We start from the raw sequence: 17610 nt of genomic DNA, 5'->3' as shown, positions 1-17610 counted from the left end.
TTGATCACACGTTCCATCACTTTGGACAGAACTGATGTGATCGCTATGGGGCGGTAGTTGGCCGGGTTGGAGCGGTCACCTTTCTTGGGAATAGGGTGAATGACCGCTTTTTTCCAACCAGAGGGCACAGTGCCACACTTCAGGGACATTTTGAAGAGTTTTGTCAAAACTGGAACTATTTCCGCAGCACACCTCTGCAATTCCAGGGCAGGTATTCCATCAGGTCCACTAGCTTTGTTAACATCGAGCCCCCGTATAACGTGGAGTACATCCCGATGCCGGATCCTCAGCTTTTTCATATAGAAGCCGCAGTGAGGAACCGACGGCGGAACAGCACCTCCGTCATCGAGGGTCGAGTTTTCCGCAAACATTTTCCCTAATAAGTTAGCCTTTTCGGTGGCGGTGTTTGATAGTGAGCCGTCAGGTCTGGTAAGAGGTGGCAAACTGGGTTTGCAAAAATTCCGACCTATTGAGACCGCAAGCGACCAGAATGCTCTGCTGCCATGCGGGCAAGCAGCCAGCTTTTTGCTGATCTGCAGGTCGTGTTAGAATTTTGACCTATTAATGATTCTCTTGCATTCCTTTGCCGATTTGTTGTATGCTGATCTGCTTTCGGGCGTTCGAGATGTGTTGTAGGCTCCGTAAGCCGCGTTTTTTCGTCGAACTGCTTCGATGTATATAAACGCGTGTAAACGCGATGCCAACTCAGCCACCGTCCTTGATAATAAATAATGACGAAATGCGAGAACACTAAGCTATTTACAAACACGTGTTCCGACATCCTGATAGTAGATTCGTATTTTATTAAAAGTTTATCAGTAAACCCATCAATTCTTTGGGTTAAGGGCCTGCTATAAGTTTTTAACCGGATTACGAATAATATGTAGCAATACTAATTTTCTTTGTGTAAATATGTAATATCGCCCGTTGGAAGACCACCAGAATAGAAACGTTGCTTGAAACAGCTTTAGCCATATTTGGTGATCAGATTTTAATTTTCAGGTTATTCGCCTTTTCCAGCTCTTTGTGAATATCGTAGTAAGATTATAAATATATTTTTAAGCAAACACATTTTTTTTAATGACCTCTATAACTTTACTAAATCCACTTATATTGAAAGAGGTTAACTTCTTTATGCCTAACAAGTATACTCGTGGGAGATCCCATGCACCTTTTTATATTCCAAAAGCGAGGACTTCTGCCTTTCAGAACGCGCCAATCAACAGAGCGACTCAAATGCTTAACGATTCAGCATTGACCATTAACATTTTCAAGGTTACTTACAGATTCATTTAATATTCAGTCATTGCGAATACATACATACATAATTCGTAAATTAATATTTTAGTAAGCTCTGACTGACAGAAAACTAGCTATGTTTCACAGTTTTTCAAAATCTTATTGAAATACAGCATTGAATAAAATACAGATGTCGTTCAAAACACGACAAGCCAACATTTTGGACGGGATGTTTCACAAAATTTGAACAATTCACCAAATTTTGAAGGTGATTTTAGACAAGTTCAGTTTGTTTTGGGAGTTCTATTCAAGTTCTGTTATTATTTCAGTTCTGTGACGCACTATTCATACACAACTGTATCATAGTGACATAATAATAGAACTTTCAACTTGAAAATTATTGAAGGAATTATTTAAATTCTATGAAAGAACCCGTCATTAACAAAGAAGAAAAAGAAAAATACCATATGGACATGTTTCGTGATAAAAATATTTAGCAAATCGGGATTTAAATCCCGAAAACAAAACTGTGTTTCATCGGTGACCGGATAACTCATCAAAATGATAATTCATCATATCTTTAAAAAGTTATATAAAGTCATGGAAAGTGATGAAACAAAAACTTTATTAACTGGGTTAAGTAGGTTAGGTTAGGTTAGGTTTAAATTTTTTTATTCATCGTTTCTAATGACTTTATATCACTTTTTAAAAGTGTGTTGAATTGTCACTTGTTAAATGTTCTAGAACCAAAGTACTAAGTAAGTGGCGTCAATATTTGTTTACATTTAAAATTGAATTGAAGGCGTTTCTAGCGTTATTCTAGCCAAGTAAAAAAGGAAGGTATTCAAAAAAGAAAAGATTATGCTTTTTAACTTCTACTCGTCAGTGAGTATTATTTCAATTTGAAAAAATATAAAAATACCAAGCAGTATTGAAGACCTAGTTACCTAATTTGGTTTACAGCATTTCCAATAAGTAAAGCCTTGCTCCATCCCAAACATCAAACAGATGAAATAACAGTCACATCAGCCGTGAAACTTTTTGCTTTAAATATTTTCGGGAAAAAAATTTCAATATGGAATTTGAATTTAGAAAGTTTTCCTCACTGATATATTTTTTTTTATTTTTGATATTTTAAAAGCCTACGACGAAGATGACTTCTTCTGGAAGGTTGACTCAATGTTATTCTAAGAGACAGTACAATAATATATTAAATTATCTTAGTCCTTTAAATTTACCGTCTAGAAGTTATGTGAAATTGATTTAGGATATTGTGAAATGATGAACAATGATTAACGTGTAAAGGTTAGAATTTTTAGGACTTTATGTAATTATTGGCATTAGAAAGGTTGTAAGCATAAAATGGTGCTGTGAATACAGACTTTAACGTATATTTAAGACAGCTTTTAAAATAAAGCAGTTCAGTAATAGAAGCAGTATATATCTGAATTATACACAAAATATATAAATTACTAGGTTGAAGATAAATTAATGAAGTTAATTCCATTGAATAAACAAGGAATACTCCTTTTTACTTCCTTAGCGCTTAGTTAACGTATTCTATAAAGCCCTTGGTACACGTTGGCCAAACGCATCCTTTGATTCGTGCACGACGTACAGCGACCAATATACCACAGAGGGTCAAGTACACATTGGACTGATGTGTTGGGCCAAGGTGTACGAGGGGCATAAGTTTTATTTGGCTTCCAATTTTGTTGGGACTAGGGAATGCAATTCCGCAAGAAAATGTCAATCCAGGTATTTGCGGGACTGAACAATCTTAGTCCCGCTGGATCCAGGTATTTGCGGGATCCAGCAGAGTGGAATTAGATATCTAATCAATCGTATAATAAAGACCTAATACCTCGATCTACCAACCTTGTTTTTAGACTTTTACATTTATACCTATAATAAAACAAGTTCTTTGGGACATTTTAAATGATTTATTAATAGGTATACATTTAGTTAGACATAGGTAAAGTTTAAGTCATAAATTGGCAAAGAATAAGATAAGACATAAATTAACATAACATACCCGCCTCGGAACAGACTTTGTCTAGTGAGGTGGGTAAAAGAAATCTATGTACACAAATAAAAATAAAATAAACGCCCGGATTGCCGGCACTGAAACTGAAATTAAACTGAAACTTAAATTTAAATAATAACGTTCACACGTATTAAATTGTGTCATCTGATAAACGGCTTCTGATATTGGACACAAGGTAGCCAGTGGCTGAAAAAGCTCGTTCAGCTTCCACGCTGGTTGGCACAATAGTCATTAGCGCATTGTAAGTGAATCGAAGGTATGTGCCTTTTAATCCACCGGACTCGAAGTAATTCAGAGTAAGTGAGGGTAAATCTGTAGTTGCTCTCTTTCAGCTTTAAAAGATCTTGAGTAACCATCATTTTTAGTGTCTTGCCGTAATTCATAACCATTAATTTGATAGAATTAGAGTTGGTAAGTTAAAACCCCCGGTTTTAAAAAGATCTCGCAAATCCGTCAAGGTACAGAAAACTCGGAATGGTAAACCATCTTTAGACACCACTCGTGATACCCTCTCTTCGACGGTATTGTTTTCGCTTGAAATGAAAATGGTCAGTGATTTTATTTGTTGATGGTCGAGGTTCACAATGAGCCGATGTGGAAGAACTGGACGTCGATGCAGTTGTAGAAACTTCTCTGTAATCCCGCCAGTCCAGCGGGATCCCGCAAAATTTTCGACCGAGATTAGTCCGGCAAAACGTCTGCGGGATCTCGGTATTTCGGGATCCCGGTATACCGGGATTGCATTCCCTAGTTGGGACCTAACGTAATAAAAAAAAAGTTTGTCTCTACCTTTAGGTAGGCGACACATTTCGCTATACGTACATGGCTTGGCCGATTTAAGCACTACCAATGGGGATGTATGGCGAACGATATGCTGAAATAGGCTAAGCCACGAAAATATAGTGTGTCCACTTTGTAGTGATTATCAAACAAGTAATTAAGTTTTTATATTTTTGCTTCTATGTGATTTTTTAAATTAAATATTTGTTTAAAATAAAATATTCTTATTTTCTTTATCATGTTTTTAGATTATCCTCAAAGTAACTTATTCTGTCACTCCACCCTCCCCTAACCTTCAATCAATTTCGACTCATCTAATCCTTAAGTTTTCTTTCCCAATTTTCTTCTTTCTTCTAAATAATCATCCAACCGTCAAAGTGATTTTGGTTTGGTTCGTTACACATTGACGACACATAAAGATACACTTGTAAATTGATCAAAAATAGAACTATACCCAGAAATAGGTAGTAGGTATAATGTAAAATTAGAAGATGGTTTTCACATTAGAAGTATAAATATTCTGTTTGATAATATAATAATAAGAAGTACAAATATATTCGTTGTACTGATTATAAGTTCGGAATAACTCAATTTGGGATGCAGCGACACTTCTGCCAAGAGTCGCCCCAAGTGGTTCGCTACGTTTGGTAACTTAGCAGGGGTGCCCGGGTTCATGGGGGTCGAGGTTTCTGTGACACTATTCTCTATATAAAAATAAAGTCAATCATATTATTACTTTTTGATGTGGCATGAGGGCAAATAAACTAGCTGTACCCCGCCACGCGTTACTGTGGTTCAGTCCGTCTGCAGATAGAGAAACAATAGCCCGTGTTTCCTTTACGTTCAAAAGATAGGACAAAAAAACATGTTTTTACTTTTAAAATGTAATATCTTTAAGATATAGGTATATAAAAACAGAGGCGTATTCAAATGTAAAGTCGGGTAAAAATTTCTAAGCAATTGGTGAAGAACTTGAGGAGATTTAAGATTTTAAACAAACGAACATTTACAATTGTATTTATAGAGAGAGAAGAAAGTCTATCATATCACTACTTGTTTATTCTAGTTCTCAGTTACTAAAAACCGTGCTACTTCTCTTTAGTTTGTAGATTACAGTGTTTTTGCTCCATTAAGTAAGTGTTTGAGGCATAGACTAAGTATAATACATCAATGGTCTGAGGTATTCCAGTGCTATTTTCTTTGTGCTTTTATGGAACACCTACTCCTTGTTGAGTTCTCAATGCATCAGCTAGTTTGTGAACCGGGCTATCCACATTGTCTACAGCAACCTTCTTCAAGAGCCACATTTCTAAAGCTTCGGTCTTGTTCAAAGATCTTCATGGATAATTTTAACTTTGTAGACTCATGTCATTTTTCACCCGAGAACAAGCTCGGGGATGTCTGTAAGACCTCCTGGTTGTGCGCAAATCCTTCATTCGCAATTGTGCGGGGGGGTTGGTGCGGATGCGATATAGACTAAGACAAACAAAAAAACGAATTGAATTGCCTTAGTGTTTTGCAAGAGGAAAATGAGTAGGAAAGGCCAAAGACTTACCCTGGTCTCGTTCTCCTTAGCCGCTGGTTCTTTACACTTTTCTGTTTGCATACAATTAACATTCGCTCACTTAACACAAAACAAAAAACAACTGTGAAATTCACTGCGGCGGGTAAAACGTTTCACTGGACGATGTGTGCTCCAAAACAGTCACAGCCGAGTTCAAACATATGCGGGTTTTCAAGATGACACGAATGTTCGTGGTAAGAATGCAACGATAACACTAATGCTCCTTGTCTTTGGGCCCGGGTCAAGGAAAAAGGACAAGGGGCAAAAGGGGGGTGAAGGGTACACATTTAAGGCTATTCAATTTTAAACCTCACGCGCAACTACCTCCCCTTACATATTATTTCACAAGCGTCTGTAAAATTACCAATGATGTAAAATACTTTGTTCATTCAGTGTTTTTTCAGGTAGGCGAGTGCCTAAAAGCTTCTTTTTTCAGTACACGCCTTCGCGAGTATCTTTCTCTCGGTAACAAAATTTAATAATATCTTTCCAAAAGGTTGCTTGTTTGTTTACACATCTAAATTAGGATCTTAGACAGTTTTTTTTGCTGGGATTAAAATACTGTTTCAAATAGATAAGTAGTAGGTATTACGTAGAGTGAAGTCGGCAAGCTATATTTAAATGTGATGGATACAAAATTCATGCTTCCAGAAAAATTTACGTTGCTCTGCGTGATGAAAATACCTTAGCTCCAAAAATGCTTGTTTTGTTTATAACGTGTTTAAGATAAAGATCTTTCCTTTGTCTACGAAAACAAACACCCTCCTCAAACCCGAAAATACCTCACCACAGAATAGGCCCTTAATCTTTAATCGGTGAAGCAAAATGAATCCCACCCAAAATTTTGTGGAACACAAACAAATATTTGTTTAGGATGAATTTCTACTTGTTGCTTGCTTACTCCTTACCTGGAGGTGGTGCGTGTTCAATTGTAAGTAAAAAACATAGGGAAAAGAATATTTATCTTTGGTCTTTGACGAATACTTTTTTTCAAATTGTTATATACCTAGGCTTCCTCCGAGATTCAACACTCTCTTCTCGTAATGTTTTTAACTGAATGTTAAGAATAGAACCCCAAAAATAAAACACGTTAATAATAATAATTTTATAATGGAATATTATGTAATATGACATATTTTCTTAGATTTTACTAGCTGACGCGTACCCAGCGTTGCTAGACTTTTCTTTACTTTCAATAAATATAACAACTATCTATTATACTATTTAGAGAAGAATTGTCTGAAGAATATTTTATGTCATTATTTATTTTATTAAAAAGACAAATAACTTAGTTTACATCACTTTATTTTTATATACACAATCTACATGTTTTGCGAACAATATTCGCTTAGTCAGGAGTAAAAGCATACTGTACTGTATGAGTGTACCTGATTAAGTGAACATTGTTCGCAAAATATATAGTCGATGTATATAAAAATAAAGTGATGTAAACTAAGTTATTTGTCTTTTTAATATAAGTTGTATTAGTTTTAAGTATACCCACGCACTGGCCTATGTGGGATTTGTTCTTATTGTTCAGGCATAACCGATTATTATTAGTTTAACACATACATAACACTTCAACCTATATGATCCTTTTCTCACCAGGTGAAGAAAGAGCGCCCGAGCAGAACCTTTTCTGCCACGCAACAAATAACAAGTCCCTCGTTCAAATCCGCTTGGCGCAATTTGTGTGAAGCAATTTGCCGTGAAGTTTATCGTGCATCTGAAGGAACCATCAACAAGATAGGCATATTTCAGAAAAAATCTAGGAACATCCAATGCCATAGCCTTAGTAGTTGAATATATTAAAAATTCTCTAGATTCACATAAAAAAAATGCATTGGAGTATTTCTCGACCTTTCTAAAGCCTTCGACACAATAAATCACTCACATCTTTTTGAAAAACTAGAGAACATAGGGATCACTGATAATGAACTGATATTCTTTAAAAGCTACATGGAAAATAGAAAGCAAACTGTTAAATATAACAACATAACCAGTGAGTGTATTGATGTCAAATTCGGGGTGTCTCAAGGAAGTATTCTGGGTCCGATTCTGTTTCTAATTTACATTAATGACCTATGCCACATAGAATGTGACGGAGAAATTATCAGTTTTGCGGATGATACTGTTCTCCTTATAAATGGGAATAATTGGACAGAAACATTTAAGAATGCAGAAGACAAACTAAACAGGATTAAAAAATGGCTAGACTACTATTCACTTACACTAAATGCTAATAAAACCAAATTCATCACTTTCAAAATAAAAAAATACAAAAAACTCTGAAGAAAATCTTAACTTGAAAATTCATAGCCCGCATCACTTAAATGAGCATTGTAATTGTCCCTCATTATAAAACGTTGACCATATAACGTATCTGGGTCTAAAAATTGATGGAAATTTAAAATGGACCAATCACATTAGCTATTTAGATAATAAAATTAAAAAACTAAGTTATTTTTTCAAAACTATCAGGAATGTGCTCATTAAAAAAGACTTAATCAAAATCTACATGGCTCTCTGCCAATCACTGTTAGAATACGGTATTATCGGATGGGGCAGTGCAAATAAAAATATACTAAATCCACTAATTAAAACTCAAAAAGCCATAATGAAAATTATACTGAAGGTTCCTGTAAGAACTAGCACTGACGAAATCTTCACCAATCTTAACATCATGTCAATTAAACAACTATATTCTAAAACTATACTCAATTATATTCATAAGTTCAAAACCCAAGAAATAACAACAAACACGTACAATAGAAATACTAGATCTCATGGTAAAAACTTATCCAACAAATAACTACTAATACAACTTTTGGGCAAAAAAGATTCTTATATCATAGTATTAAACTCTACAATAAAATACCACTCTCACTCAAAAACCTCAACATTATAACATTTAAATCTCAAATAAAAAGCTGGATACTTAATAAAGGGATATCTGAAATAGAAAATATACTGATATCAAACACAGACTAAAACCGAATCTACTAAACTGAACTATACAAAAAAACTTTCTTACTTATTTTAAAATTATTTAAAAAAAAATAAAAATAAATTACTACATGATATGTGTTTATAATTAAATTCGTATGTTACTTTGTTGTAATATTAATTTCTTATAATTAAATTATAATATGTAAATGACATCCTCAACACGGGAGATCCCAGTGAGGATATCATTATATCTATATGTTACTAAGAAAAGAAGACAATAAATCATTATTATTATATTGTTATTTTGTCACTTGTCACTTCAAATTTTTTCTTTTGTCTTTGCTTTAAGATACCATTCTTTACTCTTATATTTATTTTTTATTATAAAATTTCGTGTTATTGTTTTGTAAATTGGACGTCCAGTAATAAATAAATAAATATTTGATTTTCTTGTGACATCCTCACTACAATACCAATTCCGTTCCTTTTTATATCCTTCTAAAACTAGCGGCCCTAAATTGCAATTCCAAGAGCTATCGAAACAGTTATTATAATACACTGTGCTTACTATACCATTTTTCTTGTTTAATTACATTTATTTTTGAAAAATATTATTTGATATAACTTACTTATTAATTTTAGAAAAGTTTACAAAAAAAAAATTTGAAGAAAAAAAAAGCTATAATTAAGGTCGGGTTGTTCCTGAGAATTTGAACCATTCATCAAATTTGAACGTTTATTTGCGAGTTCTGTAAATTTCCTATTCGAGTTCTGTTTTTATATAATTATAGTTATTTGACAGAACTGAAATTATAACAGAACTTGTTCAAATTCTCAAAATCTTTAAAAAAACTGTGTCATTTGGCCATTTTGTGTCGTAATTTTGTTTAAAATAACCTAATCCTGTATCTTAAATACATCGACGGTATTTTGGTAAAATTCTTTAAGCCCCATTTTTCTGGAATGTTACCTTTCAGCGGTTTCAAATATTTTTCAAATTACAACATGGTAAAAGTAGTTTTGCTGATTGAGACATTTTTGATACTGAAAACTAAATAAAATATAATTTTCCAGTGAAATTACTCAATCCTCATGTTGCTCATAATAATAAATAGACGTGGAATATTTAACATAAGAATTAAAAAAAATATATGACCACTTTCACAGAAACTTCAAGATTTTTAATTATTTCTACGACTTCTCTCGTAAATATTCGTTTTTATCGTCTCCTGCAAATTTTTCACTCTGTGGCTTGAAGAGATTTACCAAATCACAGTCGGATATATAATATTATATCACTCAGAAATCTACACCTTATTAATTATAATGTACACATCATTATATTATTATGTTGGGATGGTTTAAATTCCTACTGGTATGTTCGTGATCTGCGCATAATATTTTGTATAGTGGTTCTGCTCATTTGTTCTTCTGGTGACCCCAAAGTTATTCCCCTCTAGTCAATGTCAAGGGTGTTAATTAGACCTGACCTATTTTTATCCCACCCCAAACAAACTTACGGGGACCAGCACCAAATTAATAGTCCTGTGAAATGTAATCAATAGTGCTCTCACACTAGCCACAGACCAGAAAAAAACATACACAATGGAATCTTACTTGGACAGACAAAATGGAATACGTCCAAAAAAGCTTTTTGCGAAATGGGCTCATAGTTTTTGGACACCATGAAAATCAATTTCTCTCTATAAGTAATTACTACGATAATTATCTGAATCCAAAAATATTTTTAACACAGATGCTTTAAATAATTTTCTCTCCCGCAACTACACTGCAATGAGTCAAAATATGTACGAGTATTTATAAATTTGCTATACACTTTAAAAACCTACATATAAGGCCAGAACGTAATATTTGTCTTGTTTGTTTATTTATCAATTCAATCACTACACATAACAGAACATCCGATAATCCGTAATTCATGAAGTGAAAAATTCACGTTTATATATTGTTGTACTAAAGATAATCAGGTCACTTTTATCAATGACTGGCAATTCTTACTATCGTTTATTTGGGCAACAACTTCGACACTCTGCAGATGATGAATAAACACTACCTTAATATCACGTAGTGTCTCTAAATGCAGTGAGCTAATTCTTTATAAGATTTTAAGTAACCCTTGGTGATTATTCAGTAACGTTTAAAAAAATCAAGATTTCTAGCGTTGTTCGTTAAAAAGGCAAAAGTAAATTAGCTAAAACAGCTGAAAGTCAATAACTTACCAATATTTAATTTTTTTAAATGAAAAATCGTCTTTGTGTGCTAATTGAAATGTTTATTTATGATTTTTTCGTTATTAAATGTACAGATCGAAAAAAAATGCCTTTAATATTAATAATATTTTATCAAATTGTGCAAGTTCTTAGGTAACTTTTCCGATATGAACAAAAATTTTTTCATTTCGAAAAGTCAATTTCCTTCTGCGAAAAAATATATTTTCAAATGCGTATTTGATTTTATGGTTTTATTCAATGGTACGAAAAAAGTTAATTTTGTCGCTAAATTCACCTAACCTTTTCGATTTTTTTAAAATCATTTTACCTAAAAAAAACCCTCCCACATTCAACCCTTTTCAAAGGTTTTTTAATCATAAGAACATTTTTTTGACGCGAATTGACAAACTTTATTTAAAATCTTCACGTACTTAAATACGTTTTAAAAATTTGAAACGTTAAAAAACTGCTTAGGAATTCCGTACATCTAAGACGTGAAAAGTCTTGATAAAATATGGATATTTTACAATTCTAAAAATACTGTAAACATCTTAACAATGTTTTTTTTATTTTACTTTTCAAAAGTTTTCTAAGTCAAAAAAAGCAATTCCCACCCATACGAAATACAAAAATAAATGTACGAAAATATTTTTAATTTTTACTTCGGAATCAGGCGAAAAGATATTATTAAACTTTAAAATAGAGTTGACATTCGTTTTGGATATTCAAGAATTTCTCACATTTTTTGGAAAAAAGAAAAAAAATAATAAAATATTTACAATCTGATATTATTACTTTAATGTCTGCCGTACTCATTCGCTCTGCATGCCAACAGAACTGGCGCCGTCTATAATCTTCAAAGAGAACTATTGTTGAAGTGTTTAATAAATATTATTAACGTCGATAATGTTGATGAGTGTTAATGACAATAATGGTTTTCCTTTTTGATGTAATCTGATTATTTTTCATTTGGCTTAAAATTTGTATAAGTGAGGTTAGGTGGGAGATGAACTTGAATCTAAAGTTAAAATGATAAATTTAAAAAAAACTTCACCCATGAACCCGGTTACCACTGCTATGTCACCAATCGTGGCGAACCACTTAAGAAGATTCATGCGCCAGCGCCCTTGAGGTGATTTCTCACGAAAACGGGGCTATATAAATTAGCCAAATATTATTATGGCATAGGTGTTGGTTTTCCAATCAATGGTTCTCGAGGAGGTGGTACCCAAAGATATTAGAAGAACGAGATATGCTATGTTTTCCGCCGAACCGTAGGCGGAGTACTACCTAATTAGGGTACTTTGAATACTATCGGGACGTGTACGCACAGAAATCTGTTCTATGCATTAGTGTGGATACCTTAGCGTAAGCGAAGGTGTGCAGTAGTATTGGTGAACAAAACCGGCGACACTGGGCAAAACAATTCCGCACAGTATGAACTGCTCATAGCACATCTCGTTCTTCTAATATCTTTGGTGGTACCCATAGAAGCCCCCAAATTGAATACATGCAACAGAAACCAAAACCTATTAAAAATCCACTAGTTTAATTCCTCCTAGAGCGCAAAGCAATATTTATCGAATTCAGGCACAAAATAGATAATATACACAAGTTTAATAATGCCATTAATGTCATTAGCATAAATACATAGATGCGTTATGTTCATACGAATCGAACAAAAAATATTGCACTTATATTTTTAAATGAACAAAATGGCTACAAATAACATAATTCATAGCTAAATGGAGCGGACAGCCTGGGTTCTCACTGCCTCGCAAAACCTGGTCCGCCATCAATAGGTTAAGGTGCTCCCATAGCCGCTGTGCCCACATGATGCACAGATGGGGCCTTAAAGAGTCGGCGATGTGTGAATGTGGTGCGGTACAGACTACCAAACATGTGGTCAACGAATGCCCGCTCCATTCATTCCCCGGCGGGATTGATGAGGTCCACATGGCGACGCCTGAGGCCCTAAAATGGCTCGCAGATCTAGATGTCCCCCTCTGACCCCCCACCATACGAAAGAAGAATGGAGCGGAAGGCATTAGAAAGAGATGGCCATTCAAAGAATATGTGTACTGCTCGTCACGTACAATGTACATTGTACATGCTCTCCAGTCAACTGGCCGCTTTTTCCGTACTTCTCGACGAACAAACGAGCGACCAGAGTAGTAAAATGTTTGACGAAAAAATAAGTGATTTTTGAGTACATGCGAATAGAAACAAATACCATCAGATTTGCTTTTGCTCGAGGATGATTTATGCACATCACAAAAGCACAGGAATGCATGTTTTCACAAAAAAGAGCCTGCGTTTAGTAAACGCAGCAAATCACAAGTTAGTCCACTGGACCTAGTTCAGTGAAACCAGGCGTTGTCTCATTAACCTATCTTGCCTTTTAATTCAGCTACGTTCTATGTACAGAGATTTGAATAATATGGCCGAAGCCCGATTGTTGTTACAATGCAACGGTAGAACGTGTCATAGCAACATTATTATCATCATTTCGAAAATACCACATTGACCAAATCAACATTATATAGGTCAGCTAAAAATTATGCGTTGTAATAATAAATATCTCCAATTTGGGATGCTTTATTATTGCTCATTGAGGTACGGTTGTATATAATATTTTGATGTACGGTTGTATGTAATATTTTGAGGTACGGTTGTAGTATATAATTTGGTATGTATTGTAACGGTATTGTGTATTGCGTATATACGTTTTATTCTTTAACCTTATAATTTTTTTGTCACATAGCCTTTTTCTTCTTTAATCCATCTTTTAATTTTGTAAATGAAATTTTTTTTTTCTTCAACTTATTTTTTGTCGATTGAAAAATGAATGAATGCTTTTATTGCCTGGTATTTGTGGTATCTTTGTCCAAATTTTGTGTTTACCGTCGGAGTTTTAAAAAGATTTTTGTAATTTTACTTTCTAAGGGAGTATTATTTTTTACTTCCAACGCAAATTAACACAACCTTCACCCTTTTCACAAAATATTGTTTTATTGTAGTGCCTCCACTTTATATTATTAGAGTTTCGCTATAGTTATTTATTCTCCAGATTTTGCTGACTGACGTACTTCTAATATGAGCTACGAGTAGCATACATTACATATGGTGTGAAAATTGACACATACTCCTAGCAACAACCTCTTTTTGTCACGAGTGAATTTTCTATTAAAAAATCCTTGCGAAATCTTTTCTCTTTAGAATCTTCTGAAAGTATAATATTGATATTTGGTTTTGGAATAACTTAGTGAGTAACACCACAAATTGTAATATTTAATTATAAATAAATAGACGCGTTATAATCGATGTGACCGTATGCTTTTCTGTTTCAGATTTTCGTTTAGGAATCGCTAATATTGTCTTCAATAAATTAAGTATAATATTGATTTTGAAAGCTCCATTTTGTAGTACCCGTTCTTCTTTTTTCTAATATTTAAAAAAAAATGAATTAAAATCTTAAATCTATTTAAACAAAAATATGTTCATTTGTTCAATCTTAAATCTCCGAAAGTTCTTCACGGATTGCTTTGAAATGCTGACATTACGTTGCATTCAAATACGCGTGTGTTTTTATATACCTATATTATGTATTTGTCACCCGTGAGGGGTAAATACATTTTTTCAATCAACGTAATCTGTTGGACAAACACGCTTTTTTTTAAACAGCGCCATCTTTTGGACGCAAAAGCAAAACACGCTATTGTTTTTCTATCTTCACGGAAAGACTGAGCCACAGCAACGTATGGCGGGTACAGTAAGTCATTAATAGATTTGCTAAAAGGAATAATAAAATTCAAATAAACTTTTTTGTCTTTGTTCCGAATAAGATATTATAAGATTTATTTATTCTGTTTGGGTTGTGTTATGTTACAGTGGTTTAATTAAAGAAGTGTGTATTCAATTCATACGAAATTCATGTATCATTTATGTGATATAAGAGAAAAAAATACTGCTAGTATCGCCCATTGAGAAACAAACAACCAATAAAATAATGGGTTAGTTATGTGCAAATAATATTTTTCAGGTTAATTCCCTTTCTTACACACTTTAGGTCTTACAGTTTTCATACAATTATTTATATGTCTATGGTAAAGAATAAAAATACTCGTGGATTTTAAATTTGCAAAACCTTTTTTTTTAAACTCTGTTACTTCTTTTTTTCATATTATCAAACATGCTTATCTTGGTTGTTTTCTCCTGCGAGAAATCTACATGTCAAATTTTCTATCAATTAATGTGAAATTTTCAAAATTGGAACTGATTGCATGAAATTCTGTCAAGCTATAAAGAAGGTACCTACCCATGTATAATGTTTTCTCAGAAAATTATTTTGATTAACATTTTAAAAATTAGAACTGATGTATGAGAAATTAGACTATCCCTTGATTTTTCATGGGTCTGCGCTAGTTAATCATAAAAGTACTGTACCTAAACAAAAAATATAGAGTTTACAATAGAATTATTTTGTCACGAATAAATTCAAAAATAACCTCTTTCGTCGCTGTTTTAACAACGAAAAATAATGATTTCTCTGAAGATTTGAATATGTTTGCACTTTTACTAATACATATCTTTCTTGTGATAAGCGGTTCTGATTATTTAGTTAGGTTTTATTATGCGACGACAAATAGAACACCACCTCGGTTAATTTGGTCAAGTAATAATAATCCTGAATTAACAGTTTTAAATGCGATTTCACATTTAAACCGCAACAACGTGCAATTAATATGTATAAGGGAAGAAAACAGTGACAATTATTCATTAGAATTTTCCTAGTCCTAGCGCACAATGCGGTATCATTATAAAAACAAAAGAGAAATTGACAAAAAGTATGTTTTCTTCGGTCGAAAAAAATCGTCTTTTTTACTAAGACTTTTAAAATGAATTTCAAGAAAGATGTGCACTGTGTTCGAAAAGGATGAAAAAAAACTATAGCCATCGTCTCGCTGGGTCGTTCTCGATAAGCAATCGACATAAACAAAAATTCGCACAAAGGCAGCATTTGAAACAGTTGCGAATTTTACTGTTCTTCGCACTGAACATATTTTATGTGGGTACTAAAAACAAAAGAAGTGATAGGTTGATAAAAAATATATTTAGAGAAACAAATGAGAACATATTTTTGAAAATAAGAAATACTGTAAATTTATGAAAATTGGATTCGTCAAATGGTTTTCCATAGGATAAAAATAGGTAAATTTTTCCAGTTACTTAAATGAATTCCAAGAATTACGTGTGTGAAATGCTCGATTTTTAAAACTTTTTGATTTGATTCCACAGCTTAGCTCAAATTTCAAGTCGTCAAAAGCTATTTTAAAAAGAAAATTCGCGATATTCAAGCCAAAGGAGTTAAGTTAGTGCGCGCGTTTCCGAACTTGAATTTTCTAGAAAATACATGCGAAAAGCTTTTCAGTGTTTATAAAATAGTATACTTTAAACGCTCAATGGATTTCTAGCTACCGTTAAGAAGTATTATTTTTTAAATAATTAAATACAGACCATTAAAGATATTTTTGAAGACGTTATAGGAAACTTTGGAAAATATTTTCAAGTTTATAGTAATTATTATTTTTAAATATATTTTTATCAGTTGGATGAAAATAATAAAATTACAAAAAAAAAGTCTCAAAAAGGTGTTTTTTTTTGGTCGATATTTCAAAAAATATTCAAAATTTAAACTTGTGTTCCGACGTAAATTGGTCGTTTTTAAATTAAACCTATCACTATGCTTATCTTTACTTAGAATTGAGATAGTGTGTGAGAATGTTTATTGATTAATAAGTTTAAAGTGAATACATGGAACTAGTGGATGAATTTGCGTAATTGGGAAGCATGTTAGCGAGAGACGGAAAACCTGATAAGAACATCGTGACAGAAGGGTGGGTGATTGTAGGTATATCAATTAATATAGTAGTAGTTTATAATAGAATTCTGATACCTGCCCTGATATATGAAAGTAAAAAAACTAAGCGTGGATCTAAAAAGATATTTACTCAAGTACAGTTAATTACTCCCGATTTCACAGAAAACGATAAAAACCGAATAATGGATTATCAAACCAATAAAACATTTTGAAGTTCGTATGAAAGTTTTTTTTTGCAAAGTTGTGGTGCAAAATATTGCAATTCTATTTGAGATTATGAGAGATATAAGGGTTGAGTGATTTCAGAGTTTTCTCAAATTAAATAAAAAAATGAACGCATAAATGAAGTTTTCACAATGCAAAATAATCAGCTGAAATTAAGTTATTGGTTTTATTACTTACTATCTTTTAAGTACAAACAATGTATTTTTAATATATTTTTTAATGTATCTACCACACTAGAGTCCCAACCGTCAGTGAGACTATGAAATCCCCTATTGGGGGTGTGAGGTTGAAACTAGTGAAGACGGGAAGGAGATGGAGAAGATGAAGGTCGGAAAATACCTGGCTATTTAAACTTGGTCACCAAATTAAAGCTAATAAACGTTTCGATTCCGAATGCCGAATTTCGATTCTGAAATTTCACAAGGGCGGTACTGAAAGTATTCACCACTCAGAAACGTGCCACAAATACAATATGGTAAATTATTAAGAAAATAATTAATTTAAAACATAATAAAAACACGAAAACACACCGGGATTTGAACCTTCTTATTTGCAACCAAACCGCAAAGGTAAAATAATGTTCCCTTGAATCGGATCAAATTGTACGAAAATCATAACAAACATATTATTAAACGTAATAATTAATATAATTTATAATAATATTATAAGTGGTACGCAATAAGTGACTTAAACA

The 17610-nt window shown here is 33.0% G+C and overlaps 1 protein-coding gene across 1 annotated transcript in view; it reads right to left on the bottom strand.

The window, feature by feature from the left end:
• The window catches only part of Gyc32E (Guanylyl cyclase at 32E), a 345132-nt gene that overhangs the window by 292158 nt on the left and 35364 nt on the right, over nt 1-17610 (bottom strand). Inside the window, exon 2 of the mRNA XM_089637598.1 lies at nt 5622-5662. Within this exon, the coding sequence (XP_089493724.1) occupies nt 5622-5662 (41 nt within the window). The remainder of the gene's footprint in view (nt 1-5621; nt 5663-17610) is intronic.

This window comes from Hesperophylax consimilis, chromosome 12 (assembly GCF_061612785.1).
Source record: "Hesperophylax consimilis isolate HC1 chromosome 12, BYU_Hcon_1.0, whole genome shotgun sequence".
Classification (NCBI taxonomy): domain Eukaryota; kingdom Metazoa; phylum Arthropoda; class Insecta; order Trichoptera; family Limnephilidae; genus Hesperophylax; species Hesperophylax consimilis.
Note: the sequence above shows the minus strand (reverse complement) of the source record. Positions and strands in the feature narration are given on the sequence as shown.